Source organism: Piliocolobus tephrosceles, chromosome 4 (assembly GCF_002776525.5).
Source record: "Piliocolobus tephrosceles isolate RC106 chromosome 4, ASM277652v3, whole genome shotgun sequence".
Classification (NCBI taxonomy): Eukaryota; Metazoa; Chordata; class Mammalia; order Primates; family Cercopithecidae; genus Piliocolobus; species Piliocolobus tephrosceles.
The window spans coordinates 151,298,664-151,320,944 of NC_045437.1; the positions used below are offsets into that span (position 1 = coordinate 151,298,664).

General features: G+C 43.4%; 1 protein-coding gene across 2 annotated transcripts in view; it reads left to right on the forward strand.

Moving 5' to 3' along the window:
- ETF1 (eukaryotic translation termination factor 1) overlaps positions 1–21,550 on the forward strand; it is a 37,836-nt gene extending 16,286 nt beyond the window's left edge. For both annotated transcript variants that reach the window (XM_023195346.1, XM_023195353.2), the window contains exons 3-11: positions 8,633–8,808; positions 9,784–9,923; positions 13,760–13,898; positions 14,526–14,716; positions 15,855–15,984; positions 16,231–16,386; positions 16,800–16,864; positions 18,839–18,986; positions 19,261–21,550. In XM_023195346.1, the coding sequence (XP_023051114.1) occupies positions 8,633–8,808; positions 9,784–9,923; positions 13,760–13,898; positions 14,526–14,716; positions 15,855–15,984; positions 16,231–16,386; positions 16,800–16,864; positions 18,839–18,986; positions 19,261–19,343 (1,228 nt within the window). In that variant the 3' untranslated portion in view covers positions 19,344–21,550. The remainder of the gene's footprint in view (positions 1–8,632; positions 8,809–9,783; positions 9,924–13,759; positions 13,899–14,525; positions 14,717–15,854; positions 15,985–16,230; positions 16,387–16,799; positions 16,865–18,838; positions 18,987–19,260) is intronic.
- The last annotated feature ends 731 nt before the right edge of the window (positions 21,551–22,281 follow it).

Sequence of the window (22,281 nt, forward strand, 5' to 3'; positions counted from 1 at the left end):
GGGCTGGGTGCCGTGGCTTACACCTGCAATCCTAGCCCTTTGGGAGGCCAAGGCAGGTGGATCATGAACTCAGGAGTTCCAGACCAGCCTGACCAACATGGTGAGTACTTTGAGAGGCTGTGGTGGGCAGATCACAAGGTCAGGAGATTGAGACCATCCTGGCTAACATGGTAAAACCCCGTCTGTACTAAAAATACAAAAAAATTAGCTGGTTGTGGTGGCATGCGCCTTAGTCTCAGCTCCTCAGGAGGCTGAGGCAGGAGAATCGCTTGAACCCGGGAGGCAGAGCTTGCAGTGACTGAGATCACGCCACTGCACTCCAGCCTGGGCAACCGAGCGAGACTCCGTCTCAAAATTTAAAAAAAAAAAAAAAGATTAGCTGGGCGTGATGGTGCATGGCTGTAATCCCAGCTACTCCAGAGGCTGAGGCAGGAGAATTGCTTAAACCTGGGAGGCAGAGGTTGCAGTGAGGCCAAGATCGTGCCACTGCACTCCAGCCTGGGCAACAGAGCAAGATTCCATCTTGGGGGGCAGGGAGTTGGGGGAAGAAAATCATTTTCTGCCTGGAAAACCTGTGGAATTAACCACTAGGAGAAAACTTCCAGGGCAAGAGCTCCTGTTAATGAGATCCCTTCCCAATACAAATATCAAAGACACCATAGTACACATTTATGAAATTTCGCTTTATAAAAATAAGCTTTCTAGGACCCAGTTTGAGATATTTCCATATGTTAAACACCTGTAGTTAAAAGCTAATATAGGGGGTTTATTTTTGTTCCCCTCACGGTGCTGCTTCTCTTCTTACTAGTCACTTAACATATAAGCCCATTTAATATGACTCTGTAACCAGCTTTCTTCTTGCCAGCTTCCACTACACTCTGTATAGGTGAGATTCTATTAAAGCTGGCATATTGGGCTACTGTGAGATTATGCACGCTCAGTAATTAGGGGAAAGTTTAAATGGTTCTGGCAATCTTAACTACAATATTAAACTTGTTACATACTTCTAAGATTATAGATCCGCCGGGCACAGTGGCTCACACCTGTAATCCCAGCACTTTGGGAGGCCAAGGCGGGCGGATCACGAGGTCAGGAGCTCGAGACCATCTTGGCTAACATGGTGAAACCTCGTCTCTACTAAAAATACAAACAAATAGCGGGGCGTGGTGGCGGGCGCCTGTAGTCCCAGCTACTCAGGAGGCTGAGGCAGGAGAATAGCGAGAACCCTGGGGGCGGAGTTTGCAGTGAGCTGAGATCATGCCACTGCACGCCAACCTGGGTGACAGCGAGACACTGTCTCAAAAAAAGTAGGCCGGGCGCGGTGGCTCAAGCCTGTAATCCCAGCACTTTGGGAGGCCGAGACAGGCGGATCACGAGGTCAGGAGATGGAGACCATCCGGGCTAACACGGTGAAACCCCGTCTCTACTAAAAAATACAAAAAACTACCTGGGCGAGGTGGTGGGCGCCTGTAGTCTCAGCTACTCGGGAGGCTGAGGCAGGAGAAATGGCGTGAACCCGGGAGGCGGAGCTTGCAGTGAGCTGAGATCCGGCCACTGCACTCCAGCCTGGGCGACAGAGCGAGACTCCGTCTCAAAAAAAGAGCATAGATCCAATAATCTATAAAGATCTCAGGAAGTAACTTTCTTACTGACTCATGAAATATAAGGTAGAAACAGTTTATAAAGCGATACCACATTTCTTTTTTTTTTTGAAACGGAGTCTTGCTCTGTTGCCCAGACTGAAGTGCAGTGGCACGATCTCTGCTCACTGCAACCTCTGTCTCCCAAGTTCAAGTGATTCTCCTGCCTCAGCCTTCCAAGTAGCTGGGATTACAAGCATGTGCCACCACACCCAGCTAATTTTTGTATTTTTAGTAGAGATGGGGTTTCACCATGTTGGCCAGGCTGGTCTCAAACTTCCGACCTCAGGTGATCCACCCGCCTCGGCCTCCCAAAGTGCTGGGATTACAGGTGTGAGCTACCACGCCTGGCCAGGTGATACCACATTTTTTAGTGTGCTTTGGTTCATATCAGATCAGCCTTTGCCTTCAAGATGTAAGCAAGCTCAATTTATACTGATAGCTATTGTACTAAAGTCAGCTTTTAGATCAGGTCGGCAGATTTGGGACTTCCAATTTCCTATATGTTGTAGTTCTCATTCTGTTTATACTTCTGCTTGTTCTCCTTATAAAATTACTAATAGGCCAGGCGTGGTGGCTCATGCCTGTAATCCCAGCATTTTGGGAGACCAAGGCAGGCGAATCATGAGGTCAGGAGTTCAAGACCAGCCTGGCCAACATAGTGAAATCCCCCGTCTCTACTAAAAATACAAAAATTAGCCAGACGTGGTGGCGCACACCTGAAGTCCCAGCTACTTGGGAGGCTGAGGCAGGAGAATTGCTTGAACCCAGGAGGTGAAGGCTGCAGCAAGCCAAGATCACCCCACTGCATTCCAGCCCAGGCGACAGTGTGAGATTTTATATATATATATAAATAGTAGGCTGTTTTTCTTTTTTTTTGAGACAGAGGGTCTCGCTCTGTGGCCCAGGCTGGAGTGCAGTGGCCGGATCTCAGCTCACCGCAAGTTCCGCCTCCTGGGTTTACACCATTCTCCTGCCTCAGCCTCCGGAGTAGCTGGGACTACAGGTGCGCCTGCCACCTCACCTGGCTAGGTTTTTGTATTTTTTAGTAGAGACGGGGTTTCACCGTGTTAGCCCGGATGGTCTCGATCTCCTGACCTCGTGATCTGCCCGTCTCGGCCTCCCAAAGTGCTGGGATTACAGGCTTGAGCCACCGCGCCCGGCCTGCTTTTCTTAACGTGATAAAATTAGAATTTATTGATAATTTAGTAAAAACACAAATTAATACTTCTTGAGAAAACATGCTTTGACTTTTATAGAGGAAACTGTCAGGTTGAGACCAAGAGACCTTAAAATAAATATCCTAGGTTCTATATTTCTAGTCATGATGAATGTATTTTGTATACCATCTTCATATAATAAAATTAACTTCCACAAATGTAAAAAAAAAAAAAAGAAAGAAAGAAATATCCTGGCCGTGCACAGTGGCTCATGCCTGTAATCTCAGCACTTTGGGAGGCCGAGGCGGGCAGATCACAAGGTCAGGAGATAAAGACCATCCTGGCCAACATGGTGAAACCCCGTCCGTACTAAAAGTACAAAAATTAGCCGGGTGTGGTGACATGTGCCTGTAGTCCCAGCTACTGGGGAGGCTGAGGCAGAATTGCTTGAACCCAGGAGGCGGAGGTTGCAGTGAACCGAGATCATATCACTGCACTCCAGCCTGGCGACAGAGCGAGAGTCTGTCTCAAAAAAAGAAAAGAAAGAAATATCCTATTATGTACTGTCTGTATCATTTCCATATATATATATATATATATATATACACACACACACACACACACACACACACACACTTTTTTTTTTTTTTTTAAGAGATACAGTTTCACTCTGGTTTCCAGGCTGAAGTGCAGTGGTGTGATCACGACTCACTGCAGCCTCAACCTCTAGGGCTTAGGTAATTCTCCCACCTCAGTCTCCCAGGTAGCTGAGATTACAGGCACATGCCACCATACTTGCCTAATTTTTGTAGAGACAGGTTTCATTATATTTTTTTGGTTTTTGGTTTGTTGTTTTGTGACAGTCTCACTCTGTCCCCCAGTCTGGAGTGCAATGACACGATTTGGGCTCACTGCAACCTCCATCTCCCAGGTTCAAGTGATTCTCGTGCCTCAGACTCCCAAGTAGCTGGAATTACAGGCTTGTGCCACCACTCCCAACTTTCGCTCTATCACCTAAGCTGGAGTGCAGTGGCACAATCTTGGCTCACTGCACTGCAGCCTCTGCCTCCCAGGTTCAAGCAGTTCTCGTGCCTCAGCCTCCAGAGTAGCTGGGATTACAGGCATAAGCCACCATGCCTAGCACGCCCAGCAACTTTTTTTTAGTAGAGGTGAGGTTTCACCATAGTGACTAGGCTGGTCTTGAACTCCTGGCCTCAAGTGATCTGCTTGCCTCAGCCTCCCAGACTGCTGGGATTGAAGGCGTGAGCCACCATGCCCAGCCAGGGTCTCACTACATTGCACAGGCTGGTCTCAAAACTCCTAGGCGCAAGCAGTTCTCCTGCCTCAAGCCTCCCAAAGTGCTGGGATTACCAGTGTGAGCCACCTCGCCCAACCTTTTCCCCTTTCAAGTGCATTATTTCACTATTTTCCCAGAGCTGTGCAACCACTAATTTAAAAATATTTTCCTTAATAAAAGAAAAAGTGTTTCCATCAGCCTAAAAAATCCCTGTATGCTTTAACAATCACTCTGCATTCCTCCCTCCCCTCAGCCCCTGGCAACCACTAATCTACCTTTGTCTCTCTGGAATGCCTATTGTGAACATTTTGTGTAAATGGAACTATACAATATGTGGTGGTTTTTTTATTTTGAGACAGAGTCTCACTCTGTTCCCAGGCTGGAGTGCAATGGCGCCATCTCGGCTCACTGCATTCCCCCACCTCCTGGGTTCAAGTGATTCTCCTGCCTCAGCCTCCCGAGTAGCTGGGACTACAGGCACCCACCACCACGCCCTGCTAATTTTTTTTTTTCTTGAGGCGGAGTTTAGCTCTGTCATCCAGGCTGGAGTGCAGTGGCTCCATCTCAGCTCACTGCAGCCTCCGCCTCCACCTCCTGGGTTCAAGCAATTCTCCTGCCTCACCCTCCTGAGTAGCTGAGATTACAGGCTCATGCCACCATGCCCAGCTAATTTTTGCATTTTTAGTAGAGACTCAGTTTCACCATGTTGGTCAGGATGGTCTTGATCTCTTGACCTCGTGATCCACCCACCTTGGCCTCACCAAAGTGCTGGGATTACAGGCATGAGCCACTGTGCCCTTATCTACAATACATGTTCTTTTGTGACAGTTTTTACTTGATGTACTGTAAGTTAATGCAATATGTCATTTCTTTTATTGCTGAATAGTTTTTCATCATATGAATGTACCACATTTTGAGTATTCAGTTATCAGTAGGACATATGGGTTTTTTTTTTTTTTTTTTACTGTTATGAATAATGCCTCTGTGAACATTGAAGCACAAATTTTTGTGTGTTACATATTTTGTCAGTTCCCTTGGGTATATAACTAAGAGTAGAGTGGTTGGGTCATATGGTAGCTCTGTGTTTAGACTCCTAGGGACTGCCAGACTGTTTTCTGGAAGTATTGTACCACTTAACATTCCCAATAGCATTGGATCAAGATTTCGATTTCTTCACATGCTATGTCTTTGTAGAAATGTCTCCTCACACCCCTTGCCCATTTTTTATTTGGGTTTTTTGATGAATTATGAGTTCTTGACATATTCTTTATATTCTTTACATAAATCTTAAGAGATAATATGATTTGCATATATTTTCTCCTTTTCTGTGGGTCTTTTTACTTTCCTAATGCTATCCTTTGAAGCCCAAAGGTTGGTTTTTGTTTTGGGGGTTTTTGTTTTGTTTTGTTTTTTTGAGAATGAAAGCAAGTATATTAGAGAAGTTAAAAAAAAAGAAGAAGAATAATGGCTACTCTATAGAGCAGCCTAAAAGTTTTTAATTTTGAAGTCCATTTGATGTAGACCATCTAAAATTTTAAATAGTCATTTATCCATGTTGTGTCTAAACTAAGAAAAATCAGGATGAGAAAAACGAAACTTACAGGAATCCTTTTTGAAAAGGAATCACCTGGAATGAACTCCTCAGATGATTTTCATCTGCAGCAAATTGCGAACTACTGTTTTGGGGAAGTGTGTGCTCTAAAAAACTTTAACTTATAGCCTGGGCACTCTGGCTCAAACCTGTAATCCCAGCACTTTGAGAGGCTGAAGTGGGTGGATCACCTAAGGCCAGGAGTTCAAAACCAGCCTGGCCAACATGGTGAAACCCAGTCTCTACTAAAGATACAAAGAAAATTAACTGGGCCTGGTGGCACATGGCTGTAATCCCAGCTATTCGGGAGACTGAGAGGCAGGAGAATCGCTTGAACCTGGGAGGCTGAGGTTGCAGTGAAATGAGATGGTGCCTCTGCACTCCAGCCTGGGCAACAAGAATGAGACTCTGTCTCAAAAAAAAAAAAAAAAAATTACAAGTGGACTAAGTAGATTTTTAAAGGATTTTTTATCACTGTAAAAAATACATAACATGAAGTTTACCATCTTAACCATTTACAAGTGTATAGTTCAGCAGTATTAAGTACATTCACACTGTTGTACAGCCAGTCTCTAGGACTTTTCATCTTGTAAAACTAAAACAACTATTAAACAACTGCCTATTTCCACCTTACTCCAGTTATTGGCAACTGCAGTTCTACTCTGTCTCTATGAACTTTAATACTCTAGGTTACCTCATGTAAGTGGAATCATACAGTATTTGTCCTTTTCTGTCTGGCTTATTTTTCTTAGCATAGTGTGTTCAAGGTTCATCCATTTTGTGTATGTCAGAATTTCCTTCCTTTAAGACTGAATGACATTTCATTGTGCACACACACCTTTTTTTTGTTTGTTCATCCACCAATGGATGTTTGGGTTGCTTCCACCTCTTGGCTATTGTGAATAATGCTGCTATGAACATTGGTGTGCAAGTACCTGCTCTCACTCTTGGGTATATAATTGGAAGTGGAATGGCTAGATCACATGGTAATTAGTTGTTTTGTTTTTGTTTTTTGGGGGCGGGTTTTTTTGTTCTGTGTTTTTTTTGTTTGTTTGTTTTTGAGGCGGAATCTCACTCTGTCGCCCAGGCTGGAGTGCAGTGGCACTGTCTCGGCTAACTGCAAGCTCCGCCTCCTGGGTTCATGCCATTCTCCTGCCTCAGCCTCCCGAGTAGCTGGGACTATAGGCACCCGCCACCACGCCCACCTAATTTTTTTTTTTTTTTTGTATTTTTAGTAGAGATGGGGTTTCACCATGTTAGCCAGGATGGTCTCGATCTCCTGACCTCGTGATCCACCCGCCTCAGCCTCCCAAAGTGCTGGGATTACAGGTGTGAGCCACTGCGCCCCACCTTTTTTTTTTTTGAGGAGCTGCCACACTTATTCCACATGACTGTACCATTTTATATTCCCACTGGCAGTCCACAAGGGTTCCAGTTTCTCCACATCCTCACCAACACTTTGTTTCCCTCCCTCCCTTCCTTCCTTCATTCCTTTTTTGAGGCGGTCTTATACTGTTGCCCAGGCTGGAATGCAGTGACAAATCATAGCTCACTGCAGTTTCTAACTCCCGGGCTTGAGTGATCCTCCTGCCTCAGCCTCCTCAATAGCTAGGGCTACAGGCCTGCATCATGTGATGTCCAGCTAATTATTTATTTTTTGTACAGATGGGGGCCTCATTATGTTGCCCAGGCTGTTCTCAAACTCCTGGACTCAAGTGATCCTCCTATCTCAGCCTCCCAAAGTGCTGGGATTACAGGTGTGAGCCACTATGTTTGCTTTGCATAGAACTAGGAGTTTTTCAATGAGGTATTTCTTGACTAGTAGTGATAAGTGTCTTTGGAAGTTGTAGATGAAAAAGATAATGTTACTGGCATTGGTGCTGAAATTTAAAGGGGGCTTAAAAATGGATTGGTAACTGCTCAGAAGGGACCTCCCATGTGGCAGGGCCTTGATGGTACCATAGGGTCAGATTTTGGTCCCGTTTTTTAGTTTTAAAAACTTGAATTTGGTTGGGCACCCAGAATTTATCAGGCTGTCAGTGATACCTCCTTTTAATCAAACTCAAATACAATTAATATGTTGCCATTTAAAGAGAATGAGTTTGTGAGAGAGATTTTTTTTTTCTCTCTCTCTCTTTCGAGACTGAGTCATCTCTGTTGCCCAGACTGGAGTGCAGTGGCACAGTCTCAGCTCACTGCAACCTCCACCTCCCAGGTTCAAGTGATTCTTGTGCCTCAGCCTCCTGAATAGCAGGGATTACAGGTGCCTGCCACCATGCCCAGCTGATTTTTGTATTCTTTTTTTGTTTTAATAGAAACAAGGTTTCGCCGTGTTGGCCAGGCTGGCCTCGAACTCCTGACCTTGTGATCCGCCCACCTCGGCCTCCCAAAGTGCTGGGATTACAAGCATGAGCCACCGCGCCCTGCCAAGAGAGAGATTTCATAACTAGGACATTTCTGTGATTTCCAGAGTTCTCCTTTTCCATCATTAGTGTGCTAAATTTGTGATTACAAATATGCCTAGACTTTGGAAAGACTCATTGCATCATCCTGTCACGGCATCTCCCACTCAACCACCACATTTGAAGGCTCTCCCATAGACAGATTCACTACCAAATGCCAGCCTGTTGACACTCCTTATTTATCATAGATAGCTTCTTTCTTTACCCTTCGGAAAGGAGGTGTTTCTCAAGTATCTCTCCAAGTGCATTCTTTACACAACTTATCTCAGTATTCAGTCAAATTGAGCACTAGATTCTGAACACTGTTCCTAACTCTGTGTGTACGTTCATAAACAAGACTATTATAGTCCCTACATTACTCCTTTGAGAGTGACTTGTTTCCATAACTTTGGGGGCATCTCCCTCAGCTTGCTTTTACCAGAGAAAAACATGAGTTTACTTACGTAATATTTAAACCCCTAATGAGTTTCTTTCTTCCACAGCAATGGCACCAGCATGATATCATTGATCATTCCTCCCAAAGACCAGATTTCACGAGTGGCAAAAATGTTAGCAGATGAGTTTGGAACTGCATCTAACATTAAATCACGAGTAAACCGCCTTTCAGTCCTGGGAGCCATTACATCTGTACAACAAAGACTCAAACTTTATAACAAAGGTAATCTGGAGTTTGCTCGTTTTCCTTCTCTATGCATCTTGGTTATGTTTTATACTGTGATCCAGCTATGGTGCTTTGTTCACTAATGTTTCCTTAAGTCAGCCATCATCAATGTCTCTTTGCCTTTGGTGGTTAGCTTTTTTGTTTTGTTTCGTTTTTTGTTTATTGAAAGTTAAGTAGGCCAGGCACAGTGACTCACGCTTGTAATCCCAGCACTTTGGGAAGCTGAGGCAGGTGGATCACTTGAGGTTAGGAGTTCGAGACCAGCCTGGGCAACATGGTGAAACCCTGTCTCTACAAAAAATACAAAAGTTAGCCAGGCCTGGTGGCACACACCTGTAGTCCCATCTACTCTGGAGGTTGAGGCGGGAGAATCGATTGGACCCGGGAGGTGGGAGTTGCAGTGAGCCACGATCTTGCTGCTGCACACTCGCCTGAGTGACAGAGTGAGACATCATCTCAATTTTTTTTTTTTCCAGGATGAGACACAGTCTCTGTCATCCAGAGGCTGAAGTGCAGTAATCCGATCTCAGCTCACTGCAAGCCTGCCAGGTTTAAGCGATTCTTCCACCTCAGCCTCTTGAGTAGCTGGGATTACAGGTGCCCGCCACCATGCCTGGCTAATTTTTGTATTTTTAGTAGAGACGGGGTTTCACCATGTTGGCCAGGTTGGTCTCAAATCCCTGACGTCAGGTGATCTGCCCACCTTGGCCTCCCAGAGTGCTGGGATTACAGGCGTGAGCCACCACCACGTCCAGCCTGTTTACTTTAAAGAATAAATCCTACTGAAACATCTCAGAGGAATTTTTAAAATTAGGGAGAGAGTTCTGCCTGAGAGATATCAGGCCTTTTCTGCTTTATTTAAATTATGACTTAAAGGGTCAGGCAGGGAAAATAGGCTATGGAACATTTTCTATTGATTGAGGAAAAACTGGGTGTGGAATAAAGTAGACAAATTGTTTGTGTTCTTTGCAGTACCTCCAAATGGTCTGGTTGTATACTGTGGAACAATTGTAACAGAAGAAGGAAAGGAAAAGAAAGTCAACATTGACTTTGAACCTTTCAAACCAATTAATACATCATTGTATTTGTGTGACAACAAATTCCATACAGAGGTAAGAAGTCAAGCCCAGAACATTTTCATCACTCCAGAATTCTTTCCCCATACCCATTAGCAGTCAGTGCCCCCTCCCTCCCACTTACCTCTCTCATTCTAGGCAACCACTATGTTTTCTTTCCGTAGATATGCTTGTGCTGGATTTCTTTTATTTATTTATTATTTATTTATTTATTTATTTATTTAAATTTTTTTATTGAGAAGGAGTCTCGCTCTGTCGCCCAGGCTGTAGTGCAGTGGCGTGATCTTGGCTCACTGCAAGCTCCGCCTCCCAGATTCAAGGGATTCTCCTATTTCAGCCTCCTGAGTAGCTGGGATTGCAGGCACATGCCACCACAGCCAGCTAATTTTTTTGTGTTTTTAGTAGAGACGAGGTTTAACCACATTGGTCAGGCTGGTCTCAGACTCCTGACCTCGTGATCCGCGCACGTCAGCCTCCCAAAGTACTAGGATTACAGTCATGAGCCACCCCACCCAGCCTGGACATTTTATATAATAGAATCGTATAGTTTGTGGCCTTTTGTGACTGGCTTCTTTTAGTTTATACTTTATACTTTATAGCATTCATCGGTACACTTCATTGCTTATTACCAAGTAGTATTCCATTGTATACATATATGCCATATTTTATATTTTATGTATCTTTTCATCAGTTTTACATTTGAGTTGTTTGCACTGTTTGGCTGTTATGAATAATGCCGCTGTGAACATTCATGGACAAGTTTCTGTGTGACCATACATTTTCATGTTTCTTGGATTTGTGGAATTGTGTAGGTTATATAGTAATTATGTTTAACTCTTAAGAAGTTGCTAGACTGTTTTCCAAACAGTTGTACCATTTTACACAGCTATTTTCAAAAAGTAAGGCAATTTACATTTATTATGACACTAGTCATTGAGCATGTTTTGAGACAGTCTCATACTGTCGCCCAGGCTGGAGTGCAGTGGCGCAGTCTTGGCTCACTGCAACCTCCATCTCCATGGTTCAAGCGATTCTTGTGCCTCAAGCCTCCTGAATAGCTGGGATTACAGGTGTGCGCCACCATGCCTGGCTAATTTTTTGTATTTTTTTTAGTAGAGACAGAGTTTTGCCATGTTGGCCAGGCTTGTCCCAAACTCCTGGCCTCAAGTGATCTGCTCGCTTCAGCCTCCCAAAGTGTGTGTGTGTGTGTGTATTTTTTTTTTTTAATTTTTGTGGGTACATACTAGCTGTATGTGGGGTACATGAGATGTTTTGATACAGGCATGCAATGTGAGCTATCACACTATGGAAAATAGAGTACCCATTTCTTTAAGTGTGTATGCATTGTGTTACAAGCAGTCCAGTTATACTCTGAGTTATTGCACTCAGTTTTCACATAACAAATTGTAAACTTTTTAGTAGCAGAACTGTAAGAACTCATTTTCTCCCTTTCCCCATGAAACTTTTGAGTGACAAAGCTGCCATAAGATGAACTTGAACAGTGGAAAGGAAACCTCATTAGAGTGACCTAAATCAGTCAACAGTAGAACAATCAAGAATTCACAGCTGGCTTCTAGTTCAGTCTCTTGCCTTTCATCAACCTAGGAAAAAACCTCTACAGTGGAATTAGAACTGACATTTGTCGACAGTTTACAATAGATGATTTTTACTAACTTGATGGGAAGTCCATTTATAGTTGGATCTTGGTCGACTGCATAGACAATCCAGACTGTTTTTCTCTTCACTACCACACTGTACTTACAGCAGAGGGTTCTTCAGGGAGCCTCTCAGCCACTGAAACCACTTACCTGTATCTGGTTGGATGAAAGCAGATTTTGAATCTTGTTGATTTAAATAGTGCCAGGTACCCATGTTGTCTGGCTTTTGCTCACTTACTGAGTTAGCCTTATTGGCTTTTTTCCAAACCTTAACTCCTTTTCTAAGATACTGTTTAATCTTGCTAACTTTGTACATTTTAGCTTTAACTGAGAGGGTTATATCCTGTTTATCAGGGTAATTATATATTCTAATAAGGGATAAGCCTGTTCCCTGATAAGCAGATTTATTGAAAACTTCAGTCTACCTAACAGGTCATTTTGATAAGGCTATATTATTAATGTGCAATATTCATATTCAAGGCCTTTTTTTTTTTTTTTTTTTTTTCTGAGATTGATTTTTGCTCTGTTGCCCAGGCTGGAGCGCAGTGGCACGATCTCAGCTCCTTGCAGCTTCCACCTCCTGAATTCAAGTGATTCTCCTGCCTCAGCCTCCTGAGTAGCTGGAATTACAAGTGTGCACCACCACGTCCAGCTAATTTTTGTATTTTTAGTAGACAAGATTTCACTATGTCGGCTAGACTGGTCTGAAACTCCTGACCTCAAGTGATCCACCCACCTTGGCCTCTCAAAGTGCCATTACAGGGATAAGCCACCACTCCCAGCCACAATATTCATGTCTTAATGCTAACTATCTAGCATGGTTTTGTTAAAGATGGATTTTTAGTTGATCCATCTGCTTTCTAGTCAATTATTGAAGGGGCTGTTTTCTTAAAATGGAATGGTAAGACCAGGTTTTGTGGCTCACACCCATGTAATCCCAGCACTTTGGGAGGCCAAACAGGAGGATCAGTTTATAAAAATAAAATGGAATGGGTAACAGTTTCTTACTTCCAAAGAGATTGTCCCCTGGCAATTAGAGATCTACTAAGTGTGTAGTATTCTGATTCCATTGTGAGAACTCTTATCTATGTATGTCCCAGGACTGTTTCAATATTTTCTCTTTGGGAAAGCATAAATAATGGGGATATAAAGTTAACATATAAGGAAGGTTTTCCTCATAAAACTCAGAATCACTAGCTGTACTACCTTTAAAGGCATGCTGGCTCATGCCTGTAACCCCAGCACTTTGGGAGGCTAAGACAGAAGGATCATTTGAGTCCAAGACTTCGAGGCTGCAGTGAGCTATGATGGCCACTGCACTCCAGCCTGGCCACCAAAGTGAGACCCTGTCTCAAAAAAAAGAAAAAAAGGAACAAGTTAAAGTTTTTTTGTATTTTGAGACAGGGTCTCTGGATCTATCACCCAGGCTGGAGTACAGTAGCACAGTCTTGGCTCACTGTCAACCTACACCTCCCTCACTGAAGCCATTCCAAGTAGCTGGTAGGCAACGTGTCACCACGACCACCTAATTTTTGTATTTTTTTTGTAGAGACAGTGTTTCGCTGTGTTGCCCAGGCCAGTCTCAAACTCCTGAGCTCAGCCTCCCAAAGTGCTGGGATTACATGTGTGAGCCACCACACCCAGCTCAGAACTCTGTATTACAAAACTGAAACTATATCTATTGAGCAGTAATTCCTTGTTCCCCCTTTTTTCCAGCCCCTGGCAACCACCATTTGACTTTTTGTCTCTGATTTTGATTACTCTGGGTACCTCATATAAGTGGAATCATACAGTATTCGTCCTTTTTTGACAGGGTTATTTCACTTAGCATATATTCAAGTTTCATCCCTATTGTAGCATGTTTCAAAATTTTCTTCCTTTTTGAGATTGAGTAGTATTAACTGCTGTGTGTAGTATTGCTATAAACATGGGCATACAGATATCTTTGTGGTTTTATATTTACATGCCTATGTCAGATATGTTGAAAAGCTTCACATAGATACCATCCATTATTTCCTTATTGGGTTCAGATTTGTCCATAAGAGTTACATGATTATAACTGAAGTCTATAAATTATTCCATAGAATGGTTTTTCCACAGTGCTAATAACATGGTGAGTGGAGTGAAAGGGCTTGTATATGTCCTTTCTCAGAGTTTTTTTGACCTTAGCAAAGGTTTGGGATTCACCATGTGGTACTTCTGTTTGCTTTTCAGGCTCTTACAGCACTACTTTCAGATGATAGCAAGTTTGGATTCATTGTAATAGATGGTAGTGGTGCACTTTTTGGCACACTCCAAGGAAACACAAGAGAAGTCCTGCACAAATTCACTGTGGATCTCCCAAAGAAACACGGTAATACAGGAGGAGAACATGAACCCACTTACTTTGTGTCTAGCAATAAGAAAACAGTATGATGGGCCGGGTGCGGTGGCTCATGTCTGTAATCCCAGCACTTTGGGAGGCCGAGCTGGGTAGATCACGAAGTCAGAAGTTCGAGACCAGCCCAGCCAAGATGGTGAAACCCTGTCTCTACTAAACATATAAAAATATGACGGGTGCCTGTAATTCCAGCTACTTGGGAGGCTGAGGCAGGAGGATTGCTTGAACCCGGGAGACGGAGGTTGCATTGAGCTGTGATTGCGCCACTGCACTCCAGCCTGGGCGACAGAGCAAGACTCTGTCTCAAAAAAGAAAAAAAGAGAAAACAGTATGATGTGAGGGGAGTAAATCCAGATGATAGGGAGAAAAGCCTCCCGGAATGACGGGTGCCTCACTGGTGCTTATGGCTCTTCTCTTGACATAGAATTAGTAGTCGCTCTCTGAAAACAAGTAGCAGTTTATGCTAAACGTTTAGTTAAGGGAATGGTGATTTTTCTTTGTCCTTTTCTTGGATGATGACATGATTATTTTATTTTTAATTTCAAGACATCTTGTAGTTCTTAATAATTGCCTTTTTCTCTTGCTACTTTTGTGTCAAAGGTAGAGGAGGTCAGTCAGCCTTGCGTTTTGCCCGTTTAAGAATGGAAAAGCGACATAACTATGTTCGGAAAGTAGCAGAGACTGCTGTGCAGCTGTTTATTTCTGGGGACAAAGTGAATGTGGCTGGTCTAGTTTTAGCTGGATCTGCTGACTTTAAAACTGAACTAAGTCAATCTGATATGTTTGATCAGGTAAGTAAGAAGTACATGCTCTATTATGTAAGTCCCTAGGTAGGAGTAGGTGAGTCCTCTGTGTGAGCACTGGAACAGACACATCTTTTTAAAAATTCCCTGGGTTAAAAACCTACCTCTGAGTTAAACGGCAGGTTTACAGATGTTTATTAGGAAACATTCCCCTGTGCTTTTCTGAGCCCCTTCTCTTCCGAAATCAACCAGTTTTAGGTGGGCTTCTTATGGATCCTGTGGAGGTCCCTGGTTTAGTTGGGTTGTCAGAATTGGCTGTAGAATGGAGTTTGATTTCAAATAAACTAAAACCTGTTCCTTACTTTCTTTTTCTGATTTATTCTTGGAGATACATAGCAGCAAAGCTCTCAGCAATATGACAGCTGATTCAGCCTAAAGCATTTAAAGCCCATTTTATAACATGGGCTCAGCCGTAATACATTTCCAAGGTCTTCTGGAGGAAGTGGCCTTACGGTAGAAGGTCCACCAAAGAAATTGCCTTACACCTTTTCTTTTTTTTTTTTTTTTTTTTGAGACTGGGTCTCGCTAATCTTGCCTAGGCTGGAGTGCAGTGGTGCAATCATGGCTCACTGCAGCCTCGATCTCCCAGGTTCAAGTGATCCTCCCAGCTCAGCCTCCCAAGTAGCTGGGACTACAGGGATGTGTCACCATGCGTAGCTAATTTTTGTACTTTTTGGTAGAGGCGAGGTTTCACCATGTTGCCTAGGCTGGTCTCAGTATTCCTGGACTCAAGCTGTCTGCCTGTCCTAGCTTCCCAAAGTGCTGGGATTATAGATGTGAGCCACCCTACCCAGCCCGTCTTAACTTCTGTTACCTTATTTTGCAGGAGCCAGTGGTTCCCCCTTTCCTCCACAATAACTTATTTTTGTTTGAACTTAATGAGTTGTCCTATGGTAGATCTAATAAAATGTGTGATGTAATTGGCTGGGAAAGTTTACCCTGGCAGTGCTGTTCACTGTAGGAGCAGCTTTTGATTAAACTGGGCTCCTTCCCCATATTTAGACTTCAATGATCATAATGCTGAGCTTTGCATGCCATCGAGAGTTAGTGGGTTTGGGTAAAGGTGTTTTAATTATATTTTAAATAAGTACCAATAAATACTAATAATATTTTTTTTGTGTGTCAGAGGTTACAATCAAAAGTTTTAAAATTAGTTGATATATCCTATGGTGGTGAAAATGGATTCAACCAAGCTATTGAGTTATCTACTGAAGTCCTCTCCAACGTGAAATTCATTCAAGAGAAGAAATTAATAGGTATCGGTGAAATGCAACTGCATATTCTGTGAAATGTTTTTGTGTGTGTGTGTACGTCTATACGTGTTTGTATGTATGAGACAAGGTACCAAAAATGTAAAAAGAGGATATTTAGTATTTTTATTAACTCTTTTGCCTCAGTGAAAGCATTATTTTTTATCTTCTGTAGTCATTAGGTTGAATAAGTATGTTTGTATCTACTAGGGAAACTTAATATGTGTCCTGTTGACTGATCTCTAATCACAGGACGATACTTCGATGAAATCAGCCAGGACACCGGCAAGTACTGTTTTGGCGTTGAAGATACACTAAAGGCTTTGGAAATGGGAGCTGTAGAAATTCTAATAGTCTATGAAAATCTAGATATAATGAGATATGTTCTTCATTGCCAAGGCACAGAAGGTATGAGAATGAGAAAATAAGGTTGCTATTTGTTACTGAGCCAGGAAGCCTGGGGTGGAGATTGGGAGGGATGGCTGATTTCAGGAGCGGTCAGAAGGTAGATCTACCCCTTGTTCCCTACTCCTTCAGTCTGTAGTACATTCCTGCATAGATTTTTCTGCTTGAACTGTTTAATGTCTGCTTAAGATTGTTAAATCTGTTGAGGACCAGGACTGTATCTTGAGCATCTCTGATGTTCCTTATGGTTGAAGCACTGTACCTAGTAGACACTCAGTGTATGCTAACAGCTTATGGAAAAAAGGTTGAGAGATTGAGTCCCTGAGCCCTTTTCTCATCTAACCTCATCTTACAGAGCTTACACAGATTAGTATATGAGAGCCAGGTTAACACATTTTTTCCTCCTAATACTACAGAGGAGAAAATTCTCTATCTAACTCCAGAGCAAGAAAAGGATAAATCTCATTTCACAGACAAAGAGGTATGTGATTCTTTTCTTGGTTTGATGATACATGCAAGCATAAATCCATGTGCTAGAGCACTGGCGGTGTAGAGGGTGAGCTTTGGGAAACCAAACCTCATACTAATTCGGGGGGGTGGCTGTGGGAGGTGGTCATCTCCTACCTGCCACATACAAATCTGACTTCAGGGAAGGAGGCCAAATCATAGTTACTGCAGCTTTTTTTTTTTTTTTTCCTAGAGACAGGGTCTTGCTCTGTTGCCCAAGCTGGAGTGCAGTGGCATGATCTCGGCTCACTGCAACCTCCACCTCCTGGACTCAAATGATCCTCTTGCCTCAGCCTCTCTAGTAGCTGGGACTACAGGCATACACGACCATGCCCAACTAATTTTCAAATTTTTTGTAGAGGGGGGTTTTCACCATGTTGCCCTGGGCTGGTCTCGAACTCCTGAGCTCAAGCAATCCGCTTACCTCGGCCTCCCAAGTGGTGGGATTACAGGTGTGAGCCACCGTACCCGGTCTTTTTTTTTTTTTTTTTGAGATAGTGTCCTCACCCAGGCTAGATTCAGTGGCACAATCATAGGTCACTGTAACCTCAAACCCCTGGGCTCAAGCAATCCTTCTGCCTCAGTCTGCTGAGTAGTCAGAAGTACAGGCACAAACCCTCATGCCCTTTTTTGAGACGGAGTTTTGCTCTTGTCGCCCAGGCTGGAGCGCGGTGGTGCAATCTCAGCTCACTGCTACCTCCACCTCCTGGGTTCAGGCAATTCTCCTGCCTCAGTCTCCTGAGTAGCTGGGACCTCAGATGATCCACCTGCCTCAGCCTCCCAAAATGCTGGGATTACAGGCGTGAGCCACCGTGCTGGGCAGCCTTATTTTTTATAGAAATGGGGTCTTGTTGTGTTCACCAGGCTGGTCTTGAACTCCTGGGCTCAAGTGATCCTCCTGTGTTGGTTTTCCAAAGTGGTGAGATTACAGGTGTGACCCACCATGCCCGGCCTGGTTTTTTGTTTGTGTTTGTCTTTGTTTTTTGTTTTTTAGACGGAGTCTCCCTCTGTCCCCCAGGCTGGAGTGCAGTGGCACGATCTCGGCTCACTGCAACCTCCGCCTCCCGAGTTCATGCCATTCTCCTGTCTCAGCCTCCCAAGTAACTGGGACTATAGGCGCCCGCCACCACGCCTGGCTATTTTTGTGTATTTTTAGTGGAGACGGGGTTTCACCGTGTTAGCCAGGATGGTCTCGATCTGCTGACCTCATGATCCGCCCACCTCGGCCTCCCAAAGTGCTGGGATTACAGGCATGAGCCACCGCGCCCGGCCAGGAAAGATTTCTTATTCCAGCTGTTTGTCCAAACCGGCCTTCTTTGTTTTTAAGTAGTTAAGCAATCAGGAAAACATTTCATTATCCTTGAAATTTAACAGGGAGAAAAATGTAATTTGCATAATGCCTCTCCTGCACTATGAAACCTGTGCTGCTTTCTTCACTTAATCAGCTCTTCCACTGCAGTGGCTTCTCTGGTTTGCTCTAAATGCATCACAACAGTTGAAAGTATCACTCTCCTGTATGAGATAGGTTTAAATGGTAGCTTCCTCAAATTCTGGTTTGGAGAGCTTTGTTCTCTTTGAGGCCACTCCCAAAAGCAGTCCTGGCGGGTCTCTTCGGGGTCATTGAATGGATGCTGCTTAGAGACACTACAACAGCCTGACGTCCAGAGTCAACAGTAGGAATCATAAGCTGAAAACCCACTGAGTGTTTGTGTTGGTATTTCATGGCTGAGGGTAGTCTAGGAGAAGTGTTGTTTGAAATAATCCGAATTTCTTTGCTTATGTCCATTATGTTATCAAAACCAGAGATGACTTACAGAGCTTTACACACAGACATGCCTGTAAGTGGGAGGATGAGAGTGATAGGTGGGCAGGGGGTTGTGAGAGGGGCTAATTAGCCTTCATATATCCTAATCCCCCCTGTTTTTGTATCTCATGGTCACCCCTGTAGACCGGACAGGAACATGAGCTTATCGAGAGTATGCCCCTGTTGGAATGGTTTGCTAACAACTATAAAAAATTTGGAGCTACGTTGGAAATTGTCACAGATAAATCACAAGAAGGGTCTCAGTTTGTGAAAGGATTTGGTGGAATTGGAGGTGAGTAGCAAATCAGCAAACCAAACTTAAAACCAGGGTCTCAGGCCAAGGTCACTCCTGGCTAGCCCTGCTTCAGGCAAGGTGCTCATTATCTGCTGAGATAGGTGATTGACGCAGCAGGTGCAGGTTCCTAATTTGGACCCATGTTTATTTTTGCCTCTTTGTTTTCTGTAATTCTGCAAGAGAATGGGTCTTCCCTTATTAGAGTGACCAGCCTCCTACACACATGCCCATTCCGTGAACAGGTAATTTACCTTTTGGTTTGTTTCCCCAGGTATCTTGCGGTACCGAGTAGATTTCCAGGGAATGGAATACCAAGGAGGAGACGATGAATTTTTTGACCTTGATGACTACTAGGTAGTCGACATGGGTCCGGCAAAATGTGCCTCACCCTCCAGCATCCAACCCAAGGAGCATACCCATGGTGGAATCCAAACAGATCCCTGCCTTACAATTGGAACATTTCCAGAACTTAATCCATGAGCATTGGATATTGAAAAGAAAACCGAAACAAAACCAGACCCAGCCCTACACTTTGGTTTGTCATGGTGTCAGCGCAGCAGCCTACAACTAAGTTCCTAAATGCCACTTTGGACTAATTTAAAAAAGAATCCCAGTTTTTACTTTTACTCAATGGTGAAATTGGTTGCTCTTGTATTTTATGAAAAAAAATGATTTTTTTAACCTTCATACATAGAAGCAAAAATACTTTAACTGCTGTAAACCTTCAAAAGTTAATAGAAGTGAGATCATACTGGTTTGTTTCTTATTTTGATTGGAGAAAAATTAAATTGCTGCATTTCGCAGTGACCCATTTACATGGCATTCTCAGCTTAGACTGCATAAGAAGAAATATATGTGGTGAAATGTTGGAACCATTTCTCTCTTGGTCTCTGTTTAATGTTGAAAGGGTGAGCTAATAGGAGGCACTTTCAACTTCACTCCCTCACGCTACCCCGTCCCCTCCAGACTGGCAGTTTCAAGGATGCAAATTGCATTGCAAAATCAAACTGACTCATGAAGCATTTGGGCCAGTGCACTGTTTACTTCCATCTGTTTGCAGACACATTTGTGCCCGGCGTTTGGGAGCCCTTTGTATCAATGTTCTGACGGGGGTCCCTATAACCTTAACCTACTCAAAACCAGTTTGGGATGGATATGATGGGGCTTCTGTGCTATTGCTGGGATTGGGAGAAATAAAACATGCAATTTAAGTGGAAGCGAAGAAATTTAAAGAGGATTTTATTTTGCTTGGGTCAATCCTTGTTAAAAGGGAGGTGGATGTGTTTTCCTTGTGTTGGATGGCATGAGATTATGTGAATGTTTTGATTTATTAAAATGCAAGGTTTTTCACAGGAACGACAGACATGTATGACTGCATGTAATTATAAACTCCTGACCTCCTGGTGGGGTTGGAGCATCTGTTTCAAATGTGGGACTTACAAGCACCTCTCACATGAGAAATGAGGGGCGGGTGGGAAGGGATGGGACACAGCTTCTGGCACCATGGATTTAAGACCATGTTGGATCCAAAAGTTGGCCTGAAACCCTGAAGCTTATGCGTCACAGCTGGGCTGTAAGTCAGACTGACCCAGCTGACATTCAGGGTCATGGCGTGCCCGAGGTGGTGACAGTTGAACAAAGTGTATAGTATGTGCCCAGTGGTAGCAATGGAAAAAAGTATACCAAACAGACTTTGAAGGACCAAAGGTTTTAAAAGTCAATTGGTATCACCTCCACACTGACTGTAGGGTAGTGGGGTGCATTTGGTTTTCAAATTGGGTACTTTTAACACTTTAGTGCCTGACTGCTGTTCTTTACTGACTTGATTCAGTCACTCGTAGCTTTATTGGTCTGAACCAGCTCCTTGTTCCCAGGTTACAGACCTGCCTATCGTTCCAATAATCCTGTTTCACTTGAATGAAGGGAGTATGTCTTAAATGTAAAGTTTCTGGTTCTCACACTGTACTCTGAGGTCCAAATACTGTCTGTCAATGTGTAACCTGATGTCTCAACCCCCAGTGAGAAGAGTCCATTATTTGGTGTTCACCAGCGTGGGAGACTTCACCCGGAACAGGCTTTTTTGCTTTGGGCTCTGCTATTTGTTTGCAGAACACCCAAGAGCGAGCAAACATGCTCTCTTCACAGCAGTACCTGAGGGTTTCGCCATTGTAAATGGGTCTGATGTGATAGGACAAGACCAGAGAAATTGGATGTAAATTTACATTTTTGAATATGCTTGTTGTTTCACATGATACATTTAGGGTATGCAGCTCCTTTTGTAGTTTTTATTTTTACTATTTAAGTTTGGAAATGATGCCAAATTTTTGTATTTCTTTAATCAATGTGTTCTCTTCGGTGATATATATTGCATTATATATTGATGTGTGTATCAATATATACTGATATGTATTACACTTACACATACAAACACATAAATAAGAGGGGGTGAAAACCGTAGCCTTTGCATTCTCTATAGCCTCTGCAGAGAGATCCTAAGCAGCAAAATCTTGGTGTTGTGATGTACAGAAATGGAGAAGAGTATTAAACCATATTTAAGAATATACTTTGTGTGCTTGAGATTTTTTAGGACTGGTCTAGAAAGGCCTGAACTGTGGAGACAGTGAGTTCTCCAAGGCATACCTCAGATTAGTCATGCCCAGTAGCATTTCAGCCTTGGATTTGAGTTGTGTTTACTACATTTGTCTATGGAAAGGTATATGCAAAGTTTTTCTGAGGTCACAATCCCAGAGTTATGGTAGAGGAAGAAGATTCAGGTTGCTGGGGCCACACTAATTTGTATTCTCCCCCATTCTACATGCACGCCAAAGGGAATCTTGCTGCTTTTTTTTTTTTTTTAAAGGTATGTTAAGTATATTATGCCATAACCCAGCATCCCATGGAGGTACCCAATTTTACAGATGATGGAACAGAACAAAAGAAGGTTAAGTAGCAGCTCTTTAGTGATAACACCAAAATTTTATCCCAGGCCTTATTCCAAAGTTCTCTCTGTATCTGTCTTTGAGTCCTATAATAGAATGGTCCAGATGGAATAGCAGAAAGTAGGCCTGGGCCCTCTCCCTCCCACGTTCCTTCATCTTAAATACCTTACACTGGGTAGGAGAGTAGTAGCCCGTCCAAGAGCAGGTGCTGGTGCAGTAGAGCAGGGCTCCTAGGCCAGGTTCAGAGCAGAAGAGAATTTGTTTTCTTTGTTTTCCCCCAAGGTTGAGGTGCTTAGAGAGCCTCTTTGGTAGTTTAGGAAGCCTAGTTGAGGAGCCAAGGTGGTGCATGGTTT